General features: G+C 37.1%; 1 protein-coding gene across 25 annotated transcripts in view; it reads left to right on the top strand.

Moving 5' to 3' along the window:
* The window catches only part of USP54 (ubiquitin specific peptidase 54), a 128394-nt gene that overhangs the window by 41884 nt on the left and 59670 nt on the right, over positions 1-26840 (top strand). For 3 of the 25 annotated variants that reach the window (XM_053207487.1, XM_053207485.1, XM_053207488.1), the window contains exon 2: positions 24124-24696. In XM_053207487.1, the coding sequence (XP_053063462.1) occupies positions 24550-24696 (147 nt within the window). In that variant the 5' untranslated portion in view covers positions 24124-24549. Of the gene's footprint in view, positions 1-2167; positions 2287-2335; positions 2696-2743; positions 2910-17860; positions 17936-23733; positions 24697-26840 lie in introns of those variants that run through there. The other 22 variants (XM_053207482.1, XM_053207483.1, XM_053207502.1 and 19 more) reach the window with 17 other exon arrangements.

Here is a 26840-nt window from a genome sequence, read left to right as displayed (position 1 = left end):
CCGACTCTTCACTTTGGCTCAGGGCATGATTTCACTGTTTATGGGTTTGAGCCCTTTGTTGGGCACTGGGCTGACAGTGCCAAGCCTGCTTGGAATTCTCTCTCTCTCTCTCTCTCTCTCTCTCTCTCTCTCTCTGTCTCTGCCCCTCCCCCACTCGTGCGCCCATGCATGCGCTCTCTCTCTCTCAAAATAAATAAAAAATAAATAAACTAAAAAAAAAAACACTAGATACAAATCAAATGTATAGATTCTCTTGTTTTCCATTGATTTTCCAGTATATTCTTCCATACAACATAGAGTCAAAAAGCTAGAATATTTTTTCTTGTGTTCCTTGTTAACTAAGATCAAGTCCATTTCTTAGTTTCATTTTCCATAACTCCAGTTTAACAGCTTTGTATTAAGCTGTTTTGTTTTTTTTTCTTTTCCTGTCAGCATATAGTCCAGGGATCAAATGCTACTGTTTTTATGGGCTTCCACTTGATATAAAGCAGTCTCTACCCTGCTGCTTCCCATGTCAATCCTCCATAGTTTATTTAAAAGTTCACAGACTTCCTCACTACCCTCTGGAGTGCTAGAATCAAGAGGCTTTTATTTTCCAGTTTGGCTTCTCTGGAGCCACTCAGCTCTTGCTTTTACTGCCAACATTAGCATTATCATTAGCATCTCAGGAATAAAAACCAACAAAAATGGTTTTGCTTTGGGGTTACTTCAGGAGGAGTCACCTTGGTTTTTCTTAGAGCAATTGTTTCTTTTATGACTTTAAGAGAAGCAAAATGTTCTTTCATTAAATTGAACATTCTGCTGTACCTTATCCTGCCTGCTAGTGGAGACCGATTATGAAAAGTTGTGGGATCAGACCAAGAGGGACTTTTTAGCCTGTGTTCTTCCATTGACTCCTGCCCCCCATTTCTCTTGATTGCTTTGTCCACGTCTTAGAGGTAGTTCCTCCCTGCTCATGATATTTATATGTTTTTTTCCTGAGGTGTTTGTTTATTATGGTCAAAGGTAGGCTATTATGTGTAACACTCCTTACATAGTACTTGAACAATATGACAAGTTTTGTTGAGGCAGTTTTACAAAGTACTATTGTAGCAAAAGTCATCCAGCTTTAGGATCCCTGGACATTTAAACATGACATCTGAAACCATATATATCACTCTCCCTCTTGACCTAGCAATCATGCTCACAAAAACTTTCCTACAGGCAGTCTGGCACTTAAATAGCAGAAACCTGTAGTTACTCAATTTATTTTAGGTGGAGAGGCCCAGTGGTTGGCGGAGAGTTGTCTCTGTTATGTGAGACAGAACCTCTTGTGCTGTCTTGAAAATGAATTAAGAAATGTCAAAAAATAACTTAGACAAGGTGGAGTATAATTATATGGGAGAGTTTTATGTGAATTATTTTCTGAGGGGTTTCAAAAGAGATTGTAATCTGTTAGGGTGAGATTTTCCTGTGGATCACCTCCCTTGCCTGGCTAACATATGTAAAGTTATTTATCTGGTTAAATTGTAACCAGGGTTGAAGATTTGTTAACTCTGCCCCAGTACTCTAGTTTATTTGATTAGTCGCACAACAAATGTATAACCATCACCGAATGACTTGATTAGAGAGCTTGGCATTGTTATTTGTACATTCTTTCTTTGCAGTTAGCACTGATTAGTAGAAAGCCTATGTTTCACACTTTGAAATGACATCTCCACCCCCACCTACCACTAGGAGATCTGTTAGAATACTAATGGTTAGCAAAAGAACAACAGTATCTTTTTTTTTTTAATTTGGGTGCGCTTCCTGCTGTGAAAGGAATACTTTAGTGTATTGTTAAAATGTAAGAGCTTAATTAGTTTTGGGCAGTGCCTGAATATGTTTAGTTTTACTAATAAATCTTAATTAAATCTTTTTATAAGTCAACTCATATATTTTTTTGCAAATTATAGAAGAAATACAGCAGACCTTCATATATGGCAGGGATTCTGCTGATGAATTTTTTTTTAATCAGTATGCTTATAAAACAACAACTTTCAATAAAGCTGTTTTATAACTGGGAGTAATACATAGAAGGGTGTGTGTTGGTCCTCTGGGGCCTTTGTGCCCTGCCTGCAAATGTAAGTTCTGGGCTGACTGATCACATGCTTAGGGGCAGGACTCTGCCTGCTGTTTGTTCTTGGTGACATAACTTGGCCTCTTCCCTGAGAGAGGGGTGGAGATATTTCACTGTCTTTGCCTTTGGTTTTGGGAACCTTTGAGATCCCAAGGATTTTAAAATTGATTCTGGAATTCAACTAACTGGTCAGTTCACACGATAACTTTCTTTAAGAGAGTCTTGTTTAAGGAGGAGTTTTGCAAGTCTTGGAATTCTGAATTAAGGATTTAAACAGTAACAATTGTTTTGGTAATACAAATGTGTCTTCTTCTAGTGCTCCTTTTGACTGTACTGCAAAGGAATGTTTTTTAGGGCTGGCCCTCCGTTTGGAAGCAGCTGCTATCCTGCAAACCTTATTGTTACACTGCTGACCTTTATCGTCAGGAATGCCCCTAGAGAAAACAGTCTCCTAATTGTTTTTCTTAAGCCTCTATGAAGTTTGAGATATGTCCTTTCAAGTTATTTGTGGTTACTTTCTTAAGTTTACCTTGTTTACATTTAATTGGAGGCTCCATCTTTTTAGCTTTATCATGAATTGTCAGTTCTGAGCTCCTGGTAGGTGGTAAAAAGAATTGCCCTGTTATCCTGTTCTGCAGGAAGCCTTTGTGGTTTAGATTCACAGTTTCCCATTGTTGCTAGCTGCAGTTGTCTCCTCCCTCCCATACCCTTCCCTCCCCACACCTCTAGCTCTTTCCTTGACCCTCCTCATTTCTCCATCCTTTACCCTACAGACGCCCTTGGAATTGCTGGAGGTTGAGCGTGCTGTCTGGTGAGTATTGTGCTTGTGGCAAAACTGAGTGGATGGAGGGATACAGTCTTTGTGTCTGGTCAGTCTTTGTGAAGTGTTGCTCTGAATAGCAAAGGTTTAAACTTTGAAATTGAGGGTGTTGAACTCTCTTTACTTTTAGAAGGGCTTCTGGGTTTTTTTGTTTTTGTTTTTGTTTTTTGTTTTGTTTTTGTTTTTTTACTCTTCTCTCTGTTTCAATTAAAGCTTTGGAAATTTGATGCTTATTACTGGTTAAAAAAATTCTTATAGATTTTCTTGAGCTCATTAAGATTAAAGCAAGTGTTACAGGTTTAGTATTTTAAATTCCCTTCAAATAGAAGGTTATTTGTCATTTTTTAAATATTTTCAGTATTAATATATTGATAAAAGTAATAACAAAGAAAAGATCTGTTTTGTGGACAAGCTGGAAAGTAGTATTTGCTTCCAGAAGCAGAGTAATTCTTTTTTCCTCTCAGCAGAATGTTTTTGGCAAAATTCACTATAGATTATAGTAATATGTTGTTAATTCTGGGAAATGGTTTGCTGAGTACTTCAGGATAACAGATGCTTCTGGGAATTATTTTTTTGGAAAGTTAGATTTGCTCATTAGTTGCTGCTTACTTGAGGTGTGAGATCTATAATCCTTTTGAAAGTAAAATATTTAATATTTGGTGTTCACATTGAGTCAGATATCACTTTCATAAAGGGCTTTTTATTTCTTTGGATTGTATTGATCCTCAGCTAAGAAGCTGTACATGTCCACACCTTTAGTTCTCTGAAAGTATTGCTAATTAAAGTAATATTTATGGTAGACAGTGTGAGGGAAAACTTGTTCATGGGATGTTATTGCTGTTCAACTGAGTCATTTATTCAAGTGATAGTTGCACTTGTACAGTAATGATTTCCTGAGTTTTTACAATGTGGCAGGTGCTAGTTCCTATGCTAAGTACTTTGCGTTTCCTTCTAATTACCAGTACAATTCTGCCACGTAAGTAGTAATATCCCTCTGGTCAGCAGCAGTCATGCATGGGTAGAAGGAACATGGTTTTTTTTTTTCCTGCAAAATGAGAATAATCCCTATTTGGCAGATTTGTTGCAGGAATTAAAGGGCATATCAGACGTCTGGTGCCTAACTCAGAGTTGGTGCTCATTAAGTGGTGACTGCTATTCTAATTTTATAGCTATATTTTGCTGCAAGTCTCTTAGTTGTGTTAGACCTAGGATTTTAACTGGCTCAAAACCTGGAGTCTGGTAGCATGTTTTTGAGTATTGTGAAGGTTTTTGGAGTAGATTTCAGTGGATCCCTGCCCATTCCTCCACCTCCTGCTCCCATAAAGGAGGGTGCTTTTTTTTTTTTTTTAAGTTTATTTATTTGGTTTTGAGAGAGAGGGTGACAGAGAATCCCAAGTGGGCTCTGCACTGTCAGCACAGAGCCTGATGTGGGGCTCTAACTCATGAACTATGAGATCATGACCCGAGCCAAAATCAAGAGTCAGATGCTTAACCAACTGAGCCACCCAGGCACCCTGAGGAGGGGTTCTTTATAGATGCCCTTCTTTTCTTGCTATCCTCTGTCACTTTCCCAGTCATGTGCTTGGCCTCTGTCACTGGAGTTGCTTGTGCCATTCAGTACCAGTGTTCTCCTAGCAGAAATGAGTCAAGCCAGTATAGGCAGTGGCATCCCTATTTTCCTCTTGTTGATAGAGCCATCATGCTTTTATTATTGTTTGTGCTGAAAGAATTGGGGTAGTGGTGTGTTTATAATGATTCATAAATAGAGCATCATTGCAATCAAGCATTTAAATTAAGAAGCTTTAGGGGTTTAAAAAATTAGGGGAAAAAAATCTCTAGTTCTAAGTTGTCGAGCCAGAGGATAATATAGGGCAACTTCATGCAACTCATAGTTATCATTTTGCCATGTTGGAGCCTAATATAATTGCCATGGATTCTCTTTCCTTTAACCTATGGATTCTCTTTCCTTTAACCCCTGCTGTTAACTAGTTTGGTGCTATTAGCAGTGTGTTTGAGAAAGAATATTGTGTTAGTCCTTCTGGCCATAAAGTAGAGTATCTTTCTTCCATAGACCTTTTGGAAACAGAAGGTGTGATTTAGGTATGATATGATGTAGGCAGTACATTCAAGGAAGAGACAGAGAGATGACTTGGTATACTTACAACTGAATTAATCCCGAAACTGAAAAATGTGTTTTACAAAGCTTAGCTCTTCATTCATTCTTTAACTTAGTAAGTATTGAGCATCTGTTGGGTGTAAGGAAGTGTAACTTCCTATATTGTATTCTAATAAAGTACAGGTATACTGGTTAAGTACTGATGAATGAAGTTCCTGGGAGGGAGGGAGGGAATATGTCCCAATTGGTAAGGAGCCATATTTAGACAATCCTTTGGAAAATGAGTTAATATAAATGACTACTCCTTCCTGATAGGGTGTGACTATCATTAATCTCTATTGCTATAAATTGCCAGCAGAATGGCTTCTTCAAACAGGTTTGCTGAGTGGAGAGGATTACTTGTATTAGGTAGGACTGAGAAGATGGGAGTGGGAAAGGAAGTAATATTCCTTATTGAGTATACACAGAAAACTTTTTGTGTGTGTGTATGTTTTAAGGGGATTAGTGGTAAATGAGGTTGGAAACATGCATGGGTTAAGATTATAGAAGGTCATTTAAGGCCAAGGAGTTTTGACTGTATTTTGTCACTGAAGTTTTCTAAGCTACATACATAAATAGTGATTGATCAGAGTTTGCTTTTGGCAATATTTTATAGATGGGATTAGAAAGGGAAAAATGGTTTGGAAGTTACTATAGTAGTCTAGGTGAATTGTATTCAGAATGCATTATTTTTAGAATACATTTGCCTTCATTTTGATATGGCTTTGGGTTTATGCTAACAATTATAGTTTAATGTCATACAACTTTACATTAAGTTTATGTGTGTGTATTTGTACATGTAAGAGAGAAAGGGAGAGGGAAGAAGAGACGTATAGGGGATGGCCAATCATCATGATCACTTTTTTTTTAAAGGAAACCCTATGCCCAATGTGGGACTCAAACTCACGACCCTGAGATCAAGAGTTGAATGCTCTAGGGGTGCCTGTGTGGCTCAGTTGGTTAAGCGTCTGATTTATGCTTGGGTCATGATCTCGCGGTTCATGAGTTCAAGCCCCGTGTCAGGCTCTGTGCTGTCAGCTCAGAGCCTGGAGCCTGCTTCAGATTCTGTGTCTCTCTCTCTCTCTCTCTGCCCCTCCCCTGTTCATTCTCTCTCTCTCTTTCTCTCTCTCTCAAAAATAAATAAAACATTAAAAAAAATTTTTTTTAGAGAGTTTGCATGCTGTACTAACTGAGCCAGCCAGGTGCCCCCCCAAATCTCCTAGGAATCATAATCAGAGTTCCTATTTTGTACCTGGCCCTAAATATCTTGCATATATAATTTTGTTGAATACTCTCAGCAGATCATATATATTATAGGTAGTAAATGACCTGAAAGTCATAGAGCAGGATTGGAATGTAGATTCATCTTATTCTTTATCATCATCATCAAAGCATTTATGCCTCACTTACTAATACCAGGTACTAGGCTAATTAAACATGTATACATTATTGCATTTAATCTCCACAACAATCCCACGATTTAGATGTTATTTATTAATCCCATTTTACTGATGAGGTGCCTGAGACTTCAGTAACTTGGTTAAGATGATACAATTGTTAGTTGTTAGGTGGTGGAGTCCAGATCTGTTCTACTTTGCTAACTCTGAACCCTAAGTTGTATAATTCACATTGTGTTCTCTGGGAATGGTACCCCTTGGATCTCCACTGTGAGTATGGTGTTTCCTGAGGTTATGCAATGTAGTTGGCCCTGCAGAGCCTGCACTTTTAACCACGTGTTCTCTCTACTATCATGCTGCTTCCCTCAGAAGTCAGTAAATTATCTTTACAACTCTGGATCCTTATAAGGATGGGCTAAGTAGCCTGCAACTGCCATTTCTGAGTTTGTCAGTTACAACAAAGTGAAACATGTCTTCTTGGCTTTGTATTTTCTTTCCAATTGGTTTTGGAAAATTTGTTTACATGACAGTTTTCTAAGTTCTTATAAAAGGAAAAATAAGACTTTCTATTTTTTATCAGCATACAGTTCTTGTTGTTGTACATGATGTAATAATTTGAAGCTGCCAAAGTCCAACCCTCAGGAAATTGTTTGAGTTGAGTAACTGTTTTCACTGGGGAGTTTGAGATAACTAGCCCATAAATCAACAAATAGCTTAGCCTTTTTTTATGGTTGTAGATGCTTATCTCTTTATTTTCAAGCTTGAATCAGAAGCATATATTGATTCAATTGTTAGAGTCTCCATTAGAAAAAACCTACGGTATCGCAAGCTAGATATGGGCATTTGGGGGGCTCTTTTATTTAAGGAAAGTCAGAATTTATCAGGGTGTTGGAATTGGTTGTTCTAGGTACTTATCCCTTCAAACAAAAAGTGTTCTCTTTCAATTAAACTTTCAGCGATTCACTGCCTATATATTCAACCTTTGTGTGGAATAAAAAGATGCCCTTAAGGAATATATGCTATAGTCCATGTACACAAATAACTGTAACATGTGGGAATGTTCCACATGTGCTGAGACCACAGAAGAGGATGAAATAAGTGAAAATGGAAAGGTGAAAGAGAGAAGGAATCTGGGAATGCTTTTTATTTATATATTTTTATTTTTTAAGAAATTAAAATTTTTTTGATGTTTATTTTTGAGAGAGAGAGTGAGTGCGAGCTAGCCGGGGAGGGACAGAGAGAGACTGAGACTCAGAATCCGACCAGGCTCCAGTCTCCGAGCTTTCCACACAGTGCCCAAGGCGGGGCTTGAACATAGCTGTGAGAATCATGACCTGAACCAAAGTCCCACGCTTAACCAACTGAGACATCCAGGCTCCCCCAGAAAAATTTTAAAGTTTATTCATTTTGAGAGAGAGAGAGAGGGAGGGAGAGAGAGATAGCATGAGCAGGGGAGGGTCAGAGAGAGAGAGAGAGAGAGAGAGAGAGAGAGAGATTGAAAATCCCAACCAGGCTCTGTGCTGTCCTGGGAAGGGTGGGAGAGCTCAGTTTCCCAAATGGTGATGTCATGACCTGAACCCAAATCAAGAGTCATCTAAGATCATCTAACTCACTGAGCCACTCAGGCGCCCCTGGGAACGCTTTTGATGCAGCTTTTGATTGCAGGATACTTACGATTTTTAACAAGAAGAAATGGAAAGGAAAGGCACTCCTGGTGGAGGTAATAGTAGAGCCAAGGTGCTGAGGGAGTAGAGTACAGAGCATATTCATTATACAGAAAGAGTCCAGCTTACCTAGAGTGGAGGATGAGTGAGGGGCACATAATAGGTGCTCAGTGAAATTTCTGATCAATGAATGAGAGAATAGAAGTTGTAGCTGGAAATAGTGGTAAGATCTAATAATTTTCAAACTTTGTGCAGGCGCCAGGCATATTGAATTCATTTTATAAATTAATAGTTAATTTTACTGGAAGATTATGTGTATATAAAAATATGTGGTATAAAAATCACAATCATGAAAATGAGTCAATAAGAAAAAAAAGCTGTCAAAATAGGTCTGGTTAACTGCTTTTTTTTTCTTTAAGTTTGCTATTTGTTCATGTTTTTGCCCTATTAGTACTAGAATAGGAAGACAAAAAGTTATGGGACAGAAACTTGTAAAAAAATCCATCCATTAATTTTCCCTTTTATGAATTAGAAAAGTACCATTTTTCTCTAGCCAAAAGAATGTCCCTCCTGGGAGCCATTAAAGATTTTTGAAAAGGAGAGTAATGTGGTATTTTAGGAGTCCTCTTGTAGTTACATGTAGGATTGGAGGCTTGGCAGTGAGTCAGTAAGGTGGTGCTTTGATCCAGAGGTGGTGAGGGTCTGAACCTTAGCAGCAGTTACAATGAGAATAGAATGAAAGGAAATAGACATCCAAATCTAGCCCCCTGTTTCTAAAAAGAAATAGTTACTAGTTATTAAACAGCTTTCATATTCTTAGTATATTAGGTGTCTTCAATGATTGGTTACCTCTGGTCCAGCATCCTTTCATTGTATTTTTAGGGAAAATGAGTTTAAATCCCAATTTTAGTTTTACTTAAGAAAATAATGAATTACAGATAATATATCCATGAATTATGGATAATTTAGAAAATAGAGAAAAGGGCATAAAAAATCCATAATTCCATCACCATAATAAGCCCCCCCCCCCTTTTTTTAGATTTACTTATTCTTGTGGATTTAAAACGTTTTCTAATAGTTCATTCTGGGTAAATCAAGTTCTGAGAAACAGGTTCCTGAACTGATAGAAGAACCCACTAACTGCTATACGGTGATGTTAAACATAATAAACCCAGAGATTTCACATGAAGGCTTCACTGGACTCCAGTTTACCAGGATCACAAACTATGTCAATGTCTCCTCTTTTCCTGTAAATCTTAGTCCACTTACCTTTATGCATGTAGATCTTATTCTTCCAAATGCCTCTCTGTTCCCTGTTGGGTTCAAGGTTCCATCTCCTTCAATGAATTATTTATACAGTTTAAAGTTTTTTTAAGATTTTGAACCAATTTTGGACTTACAGAAAAGTTGCAAAAATAGTTCAGCCAGCTTCCTCTAGTGTTATCATCTTATATAACCATAGTACAATGATCAGAACCAGGAAATTAGTATTGGTACAATACTACTAATGACTAAAGACATTTTTCAAATTTCACAAGTTTGTCCGCCAGTGTTCTTTTTTGTTCCAGGAGCCTATCTAGGTTCTCACATTGCATTTTAGGTGCTTTTCTTCTTTAGTCTCCTGCATTCTGTAAAAATTCCTCAGTCTTTGTCTTTTATAACTTTGACATTTTTGGAGAATATTGACCAGTTATTTTATCAAATGTTTTTTGATTTGGACTTTTCTGATGTTTTCTCATGATTGGACTGAGGTCATATGATTTAGGCAAGAATACTGCAAATGTTGTGTCCTTCTCAGTGTATTATTACAATAGGATTCATGATGTTAGTATGTATTATTGCAGGTGAGGTTGACCTTGATTGTTGATTAAGGTGGTTTCTGCCAGGTTGCTCCACAGTAAAGTTAATAGTATCTTTTACCTTGCAGTTAATAAATATTTTCATGGAGATACTTTGATGCTATCATTTATATAAATGTCATATTCTCCACACATGAAATTAGTAATGTTTACTTAGAGACTTCAACGAGCTTTTTTTATTATGAAATAAATTTCCTTAAAAGACCTAATCCCTTCTAAGCTTTCTACACCTTTTACCTGGTCTCATCAAAGGGTCCCCAGGATTTGTAGCAACAAATAATTTCTACACTTCATTGGTCTTAGCCAATTTCATGTCCCATTTATAATGAAGTCTCCAATGCTAATAACCTGTAGATCTATGAACCTCATTTACCCCACTATCTCTTAGGGTGACAGGCTCTTTCTTCCTGGCCAAGTGCTCCTCTAGGCCTCACCTCTCTTACGCACAAGCCAGTTTCGTTTCAGCAAACATTTGAATGACTATTTTGTGTTTTTTAGAAACATCGGCTAAGAGAGGCTGACTTTGTTGATGAGGAATACAGTAGGGGATAATTAGAGTAGCTTCTGCTATAGTCTGGTTTATTACTTTGGCCTCAGAAAAATGGCAGTACATTTTGAGGTACTGGATATACTTGTGAAGTAATTATTCTTTGTATTTCATTAATACAGAGAAATAACATTTTTTTCCCTAAATTAGCTTCTAGAACATTACTTTTAAGGCTGGTAGTCTTGAGCTATGATCTTTTAAGTTTTTTGGTTTTTTGTTTTGTTTTGTTTTTGAGAGAGAGAGAGAGCAGGGGAGGGGCAGAGAGGGAGAGAGAGAATTCCAAGTAGTCTCTGCACTGTCGGCGCAGAGCCCAACACTGGGCTCGATCCCACAAACTGCAAGATCATGACCTGAGCTGAAATGAAGAGTCTGACACTCAACCAACTAAGCCACCCAGGTGCCCTGAGCTATGATCTTTTAAATTAGCCCTGTTGGGGTGCCTGGGTGGCTTAGTTGGTTAATATCCGACTTCAGCTGAGGTCATGATCTCACGGTTGGTGAGTTCAAGCCTGGCATCTGGCTCTGTGCTGACAGCTCAGAGCCTGGAACCTGCTTCAGATTGTGTGTCTCCCTCTCTATCTGTCTCTCCCCTGCTCGTGTGCACTCTGCCTCTCAAAAATAAACAAACATTTTAAAAAGTTAAAGATAAAATAAAATGTAATAAGCGCTGTCACTAAAAAAATTTTTTTTTAATGTTTGTTTATTTTTGAGAGAGAGAGATAGAGAGGGAGAGAGAGTGAGTGAGAGAGTGTGTGAGCGAGCAGGGGAAGAGAGAAAGAGGGAGACACAGAATCTGAAGCAGGCTTCAGGCTCTGAGCTGTCAGCACAGAGCCCGATGCACGGCTCGAACTCACAAACTGCGAGATCATGACCTGAGCTGAAATTGGAGGCTTGACTGACTGAATCACCCAGGTGCCCCAAGCCCTGTCATTTTTATTTTGTCAGCTGTGGATCCTCGGTGGAATTATCACAATAGGTTCAAGAATCCAAAATCCAAATGTACATCAACAGTATAATTTACCGATTTAGTGCTAATAAACTAAATACAATGACTAACATACTAGATGTTGCTTTGATTAGTAAAATACAAATTTATTGGTATTACTGAATTTATTATTTTTTAAATGTTTATTTTGAGAGAGAGCACATGCATGTGTGCATGAACTTGGGGAGGGGCAGAGAGAGAGAGAGAGACAGAGAATTCCAAGCAGTCTCCACACCAGCAAGGAGCCCAGCATGGAGCTTGATCTCACGACTGGGAGATCACGACCTGAGCCAATATCAAGAGTTGGATGCTTAACTGACTGAGCCACCCAGGTACCCCAGTATTACTGAATTTAAAGTAGCTTTTGAATTATGTTTTTTCTCAAGTAACATATACTATAGGGGCCCATTTTCTGTAATAGGATTCAGATTCTATGGACCCTGAAGCTCATATAATACAGGGGTCCTGCTTTTTTTTTTAAAATTTTATTTTTTTGAGTTGTAATGTTCTAATAAATATTAAAGTAAAATACTTTTGTTTTATTAGCAAATCAACAATTAACAAAATATTTTAATTTTGGTAAGGTCTACTTTTTTCTTTTTTTAAAATTAATTATTTTTAAATGTACATCTAAGTTAGCATATAGTGCAATAATGATTTCAGGAGTAGATTCCTTAATGCCCCTTACCCATTTAGCGCCCCCCCCCCAAACTCTCCAGCAACCCTTGTTTGTTCTCTGTATTTAAGAGTCTCTTATGTTTTCTCCCCTTCCCTGTTTTTATGTTATTTTTGCTTCCCTTCCCTTATGTTCATCTGTTTTGTATCTTAAAGTCCTCATATGAGTGAAGTCATATATTTGTCTTTCTCTGACTAATTTCGCTTAGTAATACCCTCTAGTTCCATCCATGTAGTTGCAAATGGCAAGATTTCATTCTTTTTGATTGCCGAGTAATACTCCATTGTATATGTATACCACATCTTCTTTATCCATTTGTCTGTCAATGGACATTTGGGCTCTTTCCATAATTTGGCTGTTGTTGATAGTGCTGCTATAAACATTGGGGTGCATGTGCCCCTTCAAAACAGCACACCTGTATCCCTTGGATAAATACCTAGTAGTATAATTGCTGTGTCATAGGGTAGTTCTATTTTTAATTTTTTGAGGAACCTCCCTACAGTTTTCCAGTGTGGCTGTACCAGTTTGCATGCCCACCAGCAGTGCAAAAGAGATCTTTCTTTTTAATGTTTATTTATTATTTTTGAGAGAGAGAGAGAGAGAGAGACAGAGTGTGAGCAGGGGATGGGCAGAGAGAGAGGGAGACACCAAATCCAAAGTAGTCTCCAGGCTCTGAGCTGTCAGCACAGAGCCCGATGCGGGCTGGAACTCATGAACTATGAGATCATGATGTGAGCTGAAGTCAGACGCTTAACCAACTGAGCCACCCAGGCACCCCATCAGAGATCTTCTTTCTCCGCATCCTCACCAACATCTGTTGTTGCCTGAGTTCTTAATTTTAGCCATTCTGACAGGTGTGAGGTGGTATCTCATTGTGGTTTTGATTTGTGTTTCCCTGATGATGAGCGAAGTTGAGCATTTTTTCATGTGTTGGTTGGCCCTCTGGATGTTTTCTTTGGAGAAGTATCTATTCATGTCTTTTGCCCATTTCTTCACTGGATTATTTGTGTTTTGGGTGTTGAGTTCCATCAGTTCTTGATAGTTTTTGGATACTAAAATACATGAGCCTCACTTCAGGTGAGCCCTGCTCTCTTTCTCTCTCTTGTCCCTCCTGGGATTCTCTCTCTCTCTCTCTCTCTTTGCCTGCCTCTGCCCCTCACTCACTTTTGCCCTTTCTCTCTCTCTCAAAAAAGAACAAAAACAAAAACAAAAAACTTTTTTGTTTTTTTTCTCCAAAGTTTTATTTAAATTGCAGTTAGTTAACATGCAGTGTAATATTGGTTTCCTGGGACATCCAGTGCTTATCACAAGTGCCCTTCTTAATACCCCTCACCTGTTTAACCCATTCCCACCCACCTTTCCTCCTACCCTCAGTTCTCTATAGTTAAGAGTCTTTACAGTAGTTTCTTATGATTCTCATGATTTCAGTTATTGTAAATGGCTCCTCTTTCACTTCTTCTTCTTTTTTTTTGTTGGCAGTTTATGTATTTGAGAGAGAGAGTATGTGCATGTATGCCAGTGGGGGAGGGGCAGAAAGGGAGAGAGAAAATTCCAAGCAGGATCATGCTGTCAGCCTGTCAGCACAGAGGTCTAGGTGGAGCTCAATCCCATGAACCCTGAGATCATGACCTGAGCTGAAATCAAGAGTCATATGCTTAGTGAGCCACCCAAGTGCCCCTCTTTCATTTCTGAGTATATTTGTGAGTCTTCTCTCTTAGTGTAGCTAAAGATTTGTCAGTTTTATTTATCTTTTCAAAAATCAAGCTCTTCATTTTATCTTTTCTATTCTCTTTCTAGTATGTGTTAAATTAACTTGATTATGGGAGTCCTTTCACAGTGTATACATATATCACATAATCACATTTATACTCTATTATATACTACATTATAATTTTATTTGTCAATTATACCTTTAGTGGAAAAAAATTATGAACAGAACTTATTTAGGGCTCTTCAGAGTCTATTCAGCAATAGTATAATACAGGTCACTATAACTTATTCAGAGTTGAGAGCAACACAGTAATTTCTTAGGTGCTCTTTCTCCTCTTTCCACCTTTGATTGATTACTTCATAGTTTTAAGACTTGGCTGGAAACTAGTAAATGTGGGTAAAGATGATGATATATTTTCTGTAGAGTTTGGGAATAAATAGCTGCCAGGTAGCCTGCTATCTCTCAGTTTGTTGTAGTCTAGGACTGTTCTCTGCAGAATGCTGAGAGTCCATTGGTTGCTACTGTGAGGGGCAAAATCAATCAGAGAGGAGTACTGGGTAATAGGCTATGGGAGCATTTTTAATTTAAATTTGAATAAATTTGTACATACAGCTTAGTTGCCATTATCCAGGTGGTGGTTATTTTATTTATTTATTTTTAAAATATAATTTATTGTCAAGTTAGCTAACATACAGAGTATACAGCATGCTCTTAGCTTCAGGAGTAGATTCCCATGATACATCACTTACATACAGCACCCAGTGCTCATCCCAACAAGTGCCCTCCTCAATACCCATCACCCATTTCCCACCCGCCCCTGCCCTCCCCATCGACTCTAGGTGGTGGCTATTTTTAATCATCATATAATGACATAAAAACTAAGCAAGATTCTCTGTTGAAACTGTATGTGGACACCTTCTTTGGAATAGACTCACACTTAAGTGTCATGCTCACTTGTAATGTATATTACATGCTCACCAATTTTTTTTCTTTTTGGAATCTGCTTGGGATTCTCTCTCTCTCTCTCTCTCTCTCTCTCTCTCACCCCTCCCTCTCACCCCTCCCTCTCTCTCTCTCAAAACAAATAAGTAAACATTAAAAAAATATCTTGCTTGATAAGATGAAAGAATTATATGGCAAGTTTATATATATATGTAGTTCATACTTTTTCTGTATGTATAGGTAGAGTCACAATTTATAAACAGAAAGATGGTTTATATGACAAGTAAAAGAAGCTTTGGTAAAATTTTGTGATAATGTAACCCACAATAACAGATATATAGATATAACACAGTTGGCTTCTGACCTCCATCCATTCCCCATTCTCAAATGGGGTGGGATAAAGCTCATCCTTTAGAGATGGAGGGTAACAGGGGACCCTAGAAACATTGGTATAATAGAAACATTAATTGTTCTCAAAATTATAGAACACTTATTTAGGAATTAAGAAATGGGGGTGATCTCTTCAGGCTTGAGGTGGCCAAGGAAGGTTTTCTACGGTTTTTACAAAGAGGCTGGACTACATAAAGAGGGGAAGAAGAATATTTAATATCCCAAGTAGGTAAAACAGAGTTAAGGTCACAGAAATGGAAGAACACTTTGGGAAGAAGGTTTCATATAGGGAAATAAAAGGAGATAAATTTAAAAGGTAAATTAAAGTCAGATTGTGTTATTAAGAAACAAGCTAAGAAATTTGCATATTATTTTGCAAGAGGGATTTTTTTGGGAAACTTTTTAATTTACACTTCAGAATATGCTTTTTAAAAGCAATTTAAAAATCTTTGGTAATTTACATTAAATTACCAAAATTTACATAAAAATACCAAAATCTTTTTGGTATAGAGTTCTGAATTTTGCGAAATGCATTATAGAGATGCCACCACAGTCAAGATACAGAACAGTTTCATCACCCTGGTACTGCTCCTTTGTAATCAACCTCTACCCTTACTCCCAACTCCTAGCAACCACTGATCTATTCTGACTTTTAATTTTGACATTTCTAGAATGTCATATAAGTGAAATCATGTAGTATATAGCTTTTGAGTCTGACTTCTTTCACTTAGCATAGTACATTTGAAATTCATCAGTGCTTTTGTGTATGACAGTGTTCTTTACATTTTATTTTTGAGTCTATTGTATGGATGTACCATTTACCAGTTGAAGAAGTTTTGGGTTGTTTCCAATTTTTCATGATTATGTGTAAAGCCACTATAAATACTTGTATACAGGTTTTTATGTGAGCATAAGCTTTCATTTCTTTTGGGTAAAATACCTAGGAGTGGGATTGCTAGGTCATATGGTAAAAGTATATTTAACTTTACTTATAATTGCTAACTGTGTCATGTTTCATTTTCATCAGCAGTTTTGGAGAGTTCCAGTTGCTCTATTCTTCCCCATTAGTACTTTTTTTTTTAAGTTTATTTATTTATTTTGAGAGAGACAGAGACAGCACAAGTGGCAGGGGCAGAGAGAGAGGGAGAGAGAAAATCCCAAGAGGGCTCCACACTGCCAGTGCAGAACCCGACACAGGGCTCAAACTTGCAAAACTGTGAGATCATGACCTGAGCTGAAGCCAAGAGTTGAGCGCTTAACCGACTGGGTCACCCAGGCATTCCCTCATGAGCACTTGTTATCATCCAGTTTTAAATATTTTTTAGCACGGTTTAAATATTTATGATTTTGTTTTTAGCTATTTTAATAAGCACATAGTGTGGTTTTAATTTCCATTTCCTAATTACTACTTATATTTAATATCTTTTTATATGTTTGCTATCTGTGTATCTCCTTTAGTGAAGGATCTGTTAAAATCTTTTGCCCATTTAAGAAAATTGGGTAATTTTTCTTATCAATGAGTTTAGAGGATTCTGTATATATTTTAGATACAAGTCACTTATCCATTATGTGATTTGAAAATATTTTCTTCCAATCTTTGCCTTGCCTTTTTATTCTCTTAACAGTGTCTTTTAAAGAATAAAAGTTCTTAATTATGGTAAAGTTGAATTCTTTAATTTTTTTTTTAATGGACTGTGCTTTTTTGTTACATCTAAGGAATCTTTGCTTAACCAAAGGTCACAAAATTTTGTCTTCTAGAATTTTTATAGTTTTAAGTTTTCCATTTAGAACTATGATCCAATTTGAGTTATTTTTGTGTAAGATATAAAGTGTGGGTTAAGGTTCACTTTTTTGCATGTTGTTCAGTTATTCCAATATCATTTGTTGAAAAGACTATCCTTTCTTCATTGAGTTGCCTTTCCACTTTTATTAAAAATTAGTTGACCACGTATATGTAGGCCTGTTTTGGCCACTGTTCTGTTCCATTGATCTGTCTATTCTTTCACCAGTATTGTATGGTGTTGACTATTGAGCTCTACAACTTTGTTCTTCTGTTTCAAAATTAATTTGGCTGTTCTAATTCCTTTGCCTTTTCATATAACTTTTACAATCAGCTAGTCAATTTCTACAAAAAGAAATCCTGCTAAGATTTTTATTTGAAATTACATTGAATCTATGAATCAATTTGGAGTGAACTGACATCTTAAAATTGTTCAATTTATGAACATGGCATACCTTTCTACGTTTAGATCATCTTTGATTTCTTTCACCAGTGTTTCATAGTTTTCACTACATAGGTCTTACATATGTTTTGTTCTTGCCTAATTATTTTATATTTTGTGGTGTTATTATAAATGGCACTGTAAAAAATTTCAATTTTAGTTGTTTACTGCTAGTATATAGAAGTATAGTTAATCAGCGGTTTTTTTGTACTGACTTTGTGTTCTATGACTTACCCCACATATTAGTTCTCAGAATTTTGTTTTGTTTTTTTTTTAGATTCCTTGGGACTTTTAAATGTAAAAGAACATCATGTTGTTTGTGAATAAGGACAGTTTTATTTCTTCCATCCCAATCTCTCTATTTTTTATTTCTTTTTCTTGCCTTGTTGCATAGGCTGTGACCTCCAGTATGATGTTGAATAGGAGTGGTAAGAGTAGACATCTTTGCCTTGCTTGGGACTTGAAAAAGGTGAGAGTGATCCTACCTCGCTCTTCTGCTAAGGCATAATTCAAGCTTTTTACCTTTTTGTGTAAAATGCACAAAAATAACTAATGAGGCATATTAAAGAGAAATATTAATTTTTTAAAAAAGTAATTATATAAGTGAATTGGAATGGCAAGAGATAGGAGGCCAGCAAGAGGTAATCTATTATAATAATCTAAATGGGAAGTAATTGTGGTATAAACTGGGATGATGACAGTGGAAGTGAAAAAGAAGAATCAATAAAGAGGTTTTTGAGGGGAGAATTGATAAGACTTTGTGACATGGATAAGGAAGTAGGGGATGGATAGGAAGGAGTCCAAGACTACAGAGGTTTTCAGCCTGGGTAATTGGAAATGCCATTAGTTAAAAAAAAAAAAAAATCAGAGAGGAGGCACTATATTTGGGGGCAAAGGAGGTGGTGTCTTTTTTTTTTAAATTTTTTTATGTTTATTTTTGAGAGCAAGAGAGACAGAGCACAAGTGGGGGAGGGACAGAGAGAGGAAGACACAGAATCCAAAGCAGGCTCCAGACTCTGAGCTGTCAGCACAGAGCCCGATGCGGGGCTCAAACCCACTGACCACAATATCATGACCTGATCCGAAAGTGGACACTTAACCAGCTGAACCACCCAGGCACGTCAGGAGGTGGTTTCTGATTTGGACATATTGAACTTACAAAAGTGTGACAATGTGCAAGTATTTGGTGATTTGGTTTTAGAGTTCATGCGATTTGTGATTTGTCTGTCAGACCAGAAGTGATGGTTGAAGTTCTGACAGAGGAGGATGAGAATACCATTGGTGGAATTGTAGAGATGAGCAAGAACTTCTGATTTAAACTTTAAGGAATGTATTCTTTTAAGAATGTAACAAAGGAGAGGAAAAGTGAACTGTCAGTAGGAGGAACCAGTGTTCTGGTTTGTTATTCCATTTTATTCATTCTCTCATTTTCTTATTAATTCACCCAATGAATCCAGGATTATGTAGCCTCAAGGCAGCCAGTGTTAGGTGCTGCAAAAAAGAAGAATGAGGCCTGTGGAAAAAGCCAGTAGGTTTTGCAATTAGGAGACTTCTTTAGATAGCGATGTTCCATGAAGGAAAGTTGTGGTGGTGGAGTCAAGATTAGCACCGTGTCCTGAAGAGGTTGATAGTGAGCATGAAGAGGTAGCAGTTGTAAGTTATTAATTGTGGAGACATTTAGTAGTGGAAGGTACAAAAAAATTTAGGACAGTAGGCATAGGAGTTAATAATTTTGAGGTGGTCTTTGTTGTTGCTGTTTTTATTTTTCTTTTTAAAGAATATAGGATATCTGTATGAGGTTATCTTTAAAGGGAAAAGAACTTACAAGGAGGAAATGTTTGAAAGGTAATAGTAACAATCATTTATAGGGTAATTACTATATGCTGGACATTGGATTAGCAGTTTGCATGAATTAACTAATTTTTTAAAAATGTTTATTTATTTTTTCAGGGGAGGAAGGGTGGAGGGGGGTGGACAGAGGATCTGAAGTAGACTCAGTGCTGGCAGCAGCAAGCCTGGTGTGGGGCTCAAACCCATGAACCATGAGATCATGACCTGAGCCAAAGTTGGATGCTTAACCGGCTGAGTCATGCAGGCGCCCCTGAATTAACTAGTTTTAATTCTTATAATAACTAGCAAGATACTATATAGTTAAGAATTATTGACATATGGAGCATACCGAGGGATTGAGGTAATTTCTTGTTGATTTATCAGTGCAAATATAGTTTTCTTAAGTAAATTACAAGTAAACTGCTGTATAGAGTAAAAGAAACTAGAAATGGGAGCAACTTTCCTGGTTAACTCTTTGGATATCTCATTGTAGTGCAGTTTGACTTCCTAATATTTGGGTTATTTTTGGTATTAATCACTTGTAATGGGGCTACTCTTCCTTCATTAGAAACTGAGATACTCTTCATGGTTTTTCCATTTTGAATCATTGATCAGTTGGACATGGTCATTCTTTGTAGACCTTTTAAAATGTTGCTCTGTTCCTTGTAATAGGCTCAACTGTTTGGCTTTTTACAAATAGAAAGTTAAACTTTGTATTTTAAAAGTAATTGTAAAATTCAACTGTTTCTCCAAGCACATAGTTAAATTGTGCTAACATATCATTTGTCCTGTATGAGGGTTATTGTTCTTTTTATACAATTAGAAGACTTCTTCCTGGTGGCTTACAGCTTTCTAGTATCCTGAAGTCCCCAAACCAAAATTTACACTTACACTTTCAGACATCGCAGTTCACTCATTGTAGTGGAACTCATTATTCATTCTTTGTTTTGAAAACTTGCTAGTACTTTGGCATGCCTATTACATTAAATCTCAACCACTGTGTAAAATAGGTATTCTGCCATCATTTTAACAGACCCAGAAAACAAAGTTCAGGACACTTAAATAGTTCAGGATTACCCAAAATAGTAAAAATATGGAAGTCGAACCCATGTCCTCTAACTCCAAGTCTGGTTCTGCTCCTGTTTGTATATCATAATTACATCGCTTGCTCTTATAACAACTAGGCATTGTACTGTATGTTGAGTTTTCTTTTTCATAGATGTAGTATTGGAACTTTATTCTATTTTTCCCTCATATCTAATACTTTTATTTTAGCATCATATCAGGCTTTTTTGCATTTATCTTTCTCTTCTCCTTTTTCTTTTTTTAAATTTTAGTTTGGGATTGCTTAATATCACCTGGCATGGTTATTATCTACTAGCTTAATGATTTTCGTCATTTTTTCATTGAATCACGAATACTGCATACATTACAAGGTAATTTCTACATAATTTTAAATTCTTTTTTTTTTTTTTTTGCTGATATTAATTCTCTTTCAACTTAAAAAAAATGATTTGAGGGGTGCCTGGGTGGCTCAGTTGGTTAAGCGTCCGACTTCAGCTCAGGTCACGATTTCGCGGTCTGTGAGTTCAAGCCCCATGTCGGGCTCTGGGCTGATGGCTCAGACCCTGGAGCCTGCTTCCGATTCTGTGTCTTCCTCTCTCTCTGCCCCTCCCCCATTCATGCTCTGTCTCTCTCTGTCTCAAAAATAAATAAAAACTTAAAAAAAATGATTTGAAACTTATAGAGGAGTTATAAGAAATGGTACAAAGAATCCCCATATCCCTTTCAGTCACATTTACCGGTTGTTAACATTATTGCTATATTTATTGTACCATTTTCCCTTTCTCTTTGTATTTACATATACACACACACATGTATATATATATAAAATACACACACACGTATATTTTTCCCTTCTGAACCATTTCAGAGTACGTTGCAGATATTATGATCTTTTACCTCTAAATACTTGAATATTTATTACCTAAGATGTTCTTTTATTTACTTATTTATTTATTTATTTATTTATTTTTAAAGGTTTATTTTATTTTTTGAGAGAGAGTGAGAGAGTAAGTGCAGGAGAGGCAGAGAGAGAGGGGAACAGAGGATCTGAAGTGGGATCCATACTGATACCAGAGAGCCTGATGTGGGGCTCGAACTCACGAACTGCAAGATCGTGACCTGAGCTGAAGTCGGGTGCTTAACTGACTGAACCACCAGGTGCCTTAAAGTTCTGTTCTTTTTAAAAATAGGTTGTTTGGGGTGCCTGGGTGTCACAATCATTAAGCCTCCAGCTCTTGCTTTTGGTTGGCTCAGATCATTACCTTGTGGTTCCTGAGATCAAGCCCAGCGTAGGGCTCTGCACTGACAGGGCAGAGCCTGCTTGGGATTCTCTCTCCCTCTTTCTTTGTCCCTTCCTCGCTCGTGCATGTGAGCTGTCTCTGTGTCTCTCAAAATAAATAAACAAACATTAAAAAAATAAAAATAGGTTGTTAGATGTGGGTATAACTCTTAATTGACTTTCTTATATATCTATAGTAGATGGTATAGTAGAAAGATTGTGTGGTTTGGTGCTGGACCTACAATTTAAGTGAAATATTTTGTCATCAGTATTTCTTTGGATCATTTGTTATTGCCTCCTTTGGCCTTATTTTTTCTGGCTCTCACCTCTAATTTCTGACACACCTAACGCAAGTGTGAGGGCTTATTGCCTTACCCTACATAATGCTGCCATTCAGAGCCTGAGAATCTTTTTTTCTGTGACTGCTTTTTTTTTCCTCTTTGCTGCCTGAACTCAAGGGTGTGTATCATAGGGCAGGCTGAGTTTCAGTAAGTGTCTAATGCAGATAGTGGAAACCCCACCTGTCTGCCAAGTCCTTTTGGCTGTGAGCAAAGTGGAGGCTTGGTATGTCATTCCTTTGCAGCAGTTGAGCTGAAGGAATGCTGCATGTCTTGTTGGAAGTTGCTTAGTAGCTTCGAATGGGGTGTGTATGAGGGTGTGTATAGAGAGTTGAGGGTCTTTTAGTCTGTATGGGAGACATGGAATCCTTCTTGGTGCCATGCTAGTCATCAGGGAGTATTTATTGAGTTCCTCCTTATGACCAGCACTGTGGTAGGAACTTTTGGAATAGTATGATAAAATACATAATTAAGTCACAGTTTAATAGTCGAAAAATTCTAGTTCTGCCACTTACCAGTTTGATTTGAGCAAGTTAATGTCTTTAAGTCTCACTCTACTCTTCTGTAAAGTGGGAACTATTAACACCTACATAATAGGTAAAGAATAAATAAAGAATGTAAGTATAGTGTTTAGCAGTTGTCTGACACTAGTTAGTATTTCATTTCATACAGTCATTCAGGATATATGACTGATACCATATAAAACAAATAGAGAGTAATAAAAACAAATAGAGGATAATATGACTCTACAGTGTATAGTCAAATACTTTAATTGTGACATGTAGATTATAAATAGTCTGGGAATTTAGAGAAGGGAAAGAACAGTCTTATGCAACCATTTAATGTTCCTGTGCCTCAGTTTTTCCACTGGACACACTGTGGATAATGGTAGATGATTTCTTAGAGAATGATTAAGATGTTTTAGCATTTTTGCTTTTTTAGGTGATCCATATGATGATAGGAAGTAAGGAAGGGAGAAGCTTGGGGAACTGTTAGAAACCAAATTTAACACTCAACATTCTTAATTTTTTACTTATGTGGACATGGCAGCCTTATATGAAAGCTTAAAGCTGGAGATTAGAAGATTTCCTTCTAGTAAAGGTGTTTGCTTTGGTATTTCTTCCCTGTTGCCTCACTGGAATTTTAATTAGTTGAAAAGTAATGTTGGTCAGTGGATTGCCTGTGATTGTGAGTGCCTCAGATATAATCTGAGGATTAAGTTATTTGTAACCCAAATTATCTCTCTGATCCTCTGGCAAAAATGAAACATACAAACAAACAGGGCAGGAGAAGATTTAGTTCTCCTGGACATGATATTAAGGGCATATGGTTTACTTGCCATGAATATTTCTCTGAGATGGGACATTTCCTCAGAACAGAGCCCAGAGTGATAACTTGGCCTTCCCATCTTTAAATAGGCTTTCATAGCCATGAACATGTAAAACACCTCTAAAAATTTCTTTACTCAAAATATCTAACAGAAACTGTCCCAATTCTTAATTTGGTGTATGTTTACCTGGTAATATTTTTGTTAGCTTGATTTTGGAAACTGTATTTGGTGTTCGTTTTGCCCTGATCAGCTGTCTTCTAGAAATTTTCAGAGAAATTTCCTCTGAAAGAAAAACTACTCACACCTTTTTTTTTTTCCTCTTTGGTTTGAGCGTTTCTCCTTTTTATTGTTGTTGAGGTTTTGTTTTTTTGTTTTTTTTTTTTGCATTTTTTGTTTGTTTTTGTCATTGTTTGCCAAGGTTTCAAGTTTATAGTGAGAGGTGAGGCAACGTTGATCTTGGCAGAACAGCACAAAGCCAGGAGAGTCATTAAGTGACGCAAGCTTTTAGTTTTTTTTTTTTTTTTCTTTTTGTTAAAGCTCTCTGGCACAGCTGGCTATTCTAGTCACAGAGGAAGAGAAGAGACTTTCTGAAGTTCTAGATGGAACGATGGAAGCTGTTTGGGGCATATTAAAAAAAGAGCAGCAGCAATAAGAACAAAAACTCCATATAATTCAAACAAAATTTCTTACCTTTGTGGAATCTATGTCAGTTGTTTAGAACTTGAGTTTTTACTTCAGACGATGATGGGAAAAGGCAATAGAAGGCGAGGAGGGTTGCATTGGATTCTTGCTTATCTGTCTGCTTCTCCTTCCAGTTGGAAAGAATCTTCGATCCACAAGAAGCATCATCAACAAGCCTAAGAATACATCCTACCCTGATCCTGGATTCTGTTGGAGTTGAGGACTGCAGGCACTTCACCACGATTTTATGGAGGCAATTCAAGAGAAATAGAAGGACGCAATACCTAAGGATTTCTCTGTTTGTGTTTGTACTGTGCCATGTTAAATTTTGGGCATTGTTTGGAGCAAATGGGGGACGGCTCTGTCATGTGGATCTAAGAGGATACCTGAGTTCCTTGAGCTACATAGATGATGTTTGGAAGGTTGTAAACTCAAAATATTTCAACACAGATTCATTGAATTCTGGATTATCTTTCACAAATCAGGACTTCAGCAGACAGAAGCTCTTTCCCCAAAAATACAAAATCTTCTCTAAGTTTTCAAGCTAATTGTGAACAATAATGTCTTGGAAAAGAAATTATTTTTCAGGGGGCCGTGGTAGTGTCCAAGGCATGTTTACACCTCGAAGCTCAACCTCCATAGCCCCCAGCAAAGGTCTCAGCAATGAGCCAGGACAAAACAGCTGCTTCCTCAACAGTGCCCTGCAGGTAAGGGTAATTTCTTTCTTTTTGGTGAACTTTGACTTTTTAGTTGCAAATGCTGTGCTTCCAATAGCTCTTCTAAATATAATCCTTGATGGTCTTTGTTTGAGGTCAACAGCCTGAGATCATTTCTAAGTTTATCTGTGTGATTTTAGGCAAGTCACTTAATCTCTGAACCTCAATTACCTCATTTATATGAAAAAGGGATTAATAATGATAATAGAAATAATAAGTGTAACTACTACTACTTACTTGCCTGAAGGAGAAAGAAAGTACGTGAACTAAATGATCTTAATACGTGATTATTGATTTTTTCTTGCTTTTTTTTTTTTTTTTCTTTTGAGACAAAGATGTCTTATCACCGTACTTGCTTTTCTCTAGAAAAGAAAGCAAAGTTCTTTCCACAAGTCAAAGACCTTTCAGGTACATTACTTTTGTCTTATAATATATAGGCTCTTAGCATACACTGAATGGAGTCCAGTCTTTGTCCATTTCTTCATCCCCTTCCTCTGAGCTCTTTTGTAGTAGCTCATGATTGGTGTATGGACAGATATGCTTAAACAGAGCTAGTGGAAAGTAAATTCCCCTAAGGTGTGATTATCTACTGCAGATTTTCCCTTTTGGTGTTGCTTACCATACTAGTGATCTCAGAATCCCAGAGCTTCCTGTCTGTCTGCTTTGCCTTGTCAGGCCCATAGAATGTTAAGTTCATTCCTTTTGGCCTAACTTTCAAGTAATTACTTTCCCTTCTTTTCTGCTTCTCAGAGTAAAAGTAAATTGAATTTGCCATCCAGGATAATTAACTTGGTTAAATATTAGTTTTATGCTTCAGATATAATGAGAAAATATCTTGCTATGATAGAAGAAAAACCAAGACAATGTATTTGGAATGAAAAGTACTGGACTGGGGTGCCTGGGTGGCTCAGTCAGTTGAGCATCCGACTTTGGCTCAGGTCATGATCTCACAGTTCATGAGTTCGAGCCACACATTGGGCCTGCTGCTGTCAGTGCAGAGCCTGGTTAGGATCCTCTGTCCCCCCCAACCCTCCACTCACACACTCTCAAAAGTAAATACTTAAAAAAACAAAAATAAAAAGTACTAGACTTATGAATTAGAAAACTTGGATTCTAGTTTTAGTTTGTCTGTACACTAGCTCTGTGACCTTGTACAGGTAATAGTATTTCAGTTTACTCATTTATAATATAAGAATTTTGCTAAGCTTATTTATGTAATAAAGTTTCATATTCTCTCTCTGTTTTCAAATTTTTATTTGAAAACATTAAAAAATTCTATGCTGTCAAGCCTAGAGAAAGAGTTTAACTATATTCCCTAATTGCTACTGTAAATTTCATGCAGTTGGGTGGGGTTGGTTCGGTTTTTTTTTCCCCAGATGATGCATATGGGTTTTTGAGTGACATTGCATAAACTAATAATACTTTTTAAATTTAGAAGCAGGCAAAAAAAGGTATTGATATAGGTGTGTGTGTGTGTGTGTGTGTGTGTGTGTGTGTGTGTGTTTACCTCCTTTCTGGCCATCGTCCTGTTTTTATAATTCTGTTTCGTTCTGTATGTTCTATCTGTATTAAAACAATAATATTTATGGCTTTCTGTTGTAATTTCCAGCACCATATGGACACATACTGGCACACACACACACACACACACACACACACACACATACTCACACACACTTCTATGTACTTAAAGATTGTGTCATTGATGGTTTTGGAGTGCCTGTTATAATCACGTTACAAGTTGAAAATAATTGTTTCTATGAACTAATATTCTGACTTTTGATATGAATGCTATGTTGGCCACAGATGTGTTGAACCCACTGTGTTTATTATGAAAAGGTGTTACTTATTTGGGAGTATAGTGTATTTCCAAGAACTTTTGGAATATGTACCTTGAAGACACATAAGTAAGGAGAAACTCCAGAGCTGTGCTTTGTATGGGCCTCCGGAGGCATAGTGCCTTTTCATATATGATGCCATTTAAATGTTTCCCAAGCAAGAGGTGCCTGGGTGGCGCAGTCGGTTAAGTGTCAGACTCTTGATCTCGGCTCTGATCCATTATCTCATGGTTCGTGTATTCGAGCCCCACATTGGGCTGTGCACTGATGGTGCAGAGCCTGCTTGGGATTCTGTCT

This window comes from Acinonyx jubatus, chromosome D2 (genome assembly GCF_027475565.1).
Source record: "Acinonyx jubatus isolate Ajub_Pintada_27869175 chromosome D2, VMU_Ajub_asm_v1.0, whole genome shotgun sequence".
In the NCBI taxonomy this organism is placed as follows: Eukaryota; Metazoa; Chordata; class Mammalia; order Carnivora; family Felidae; genus Acinonyx; species Acinonyx jubatus.
The sequence above is the reverse complement of the archived record's forward strand: the minus strand, read 5'-3'. Positions and strand labels throughout refer to the sequence as shown.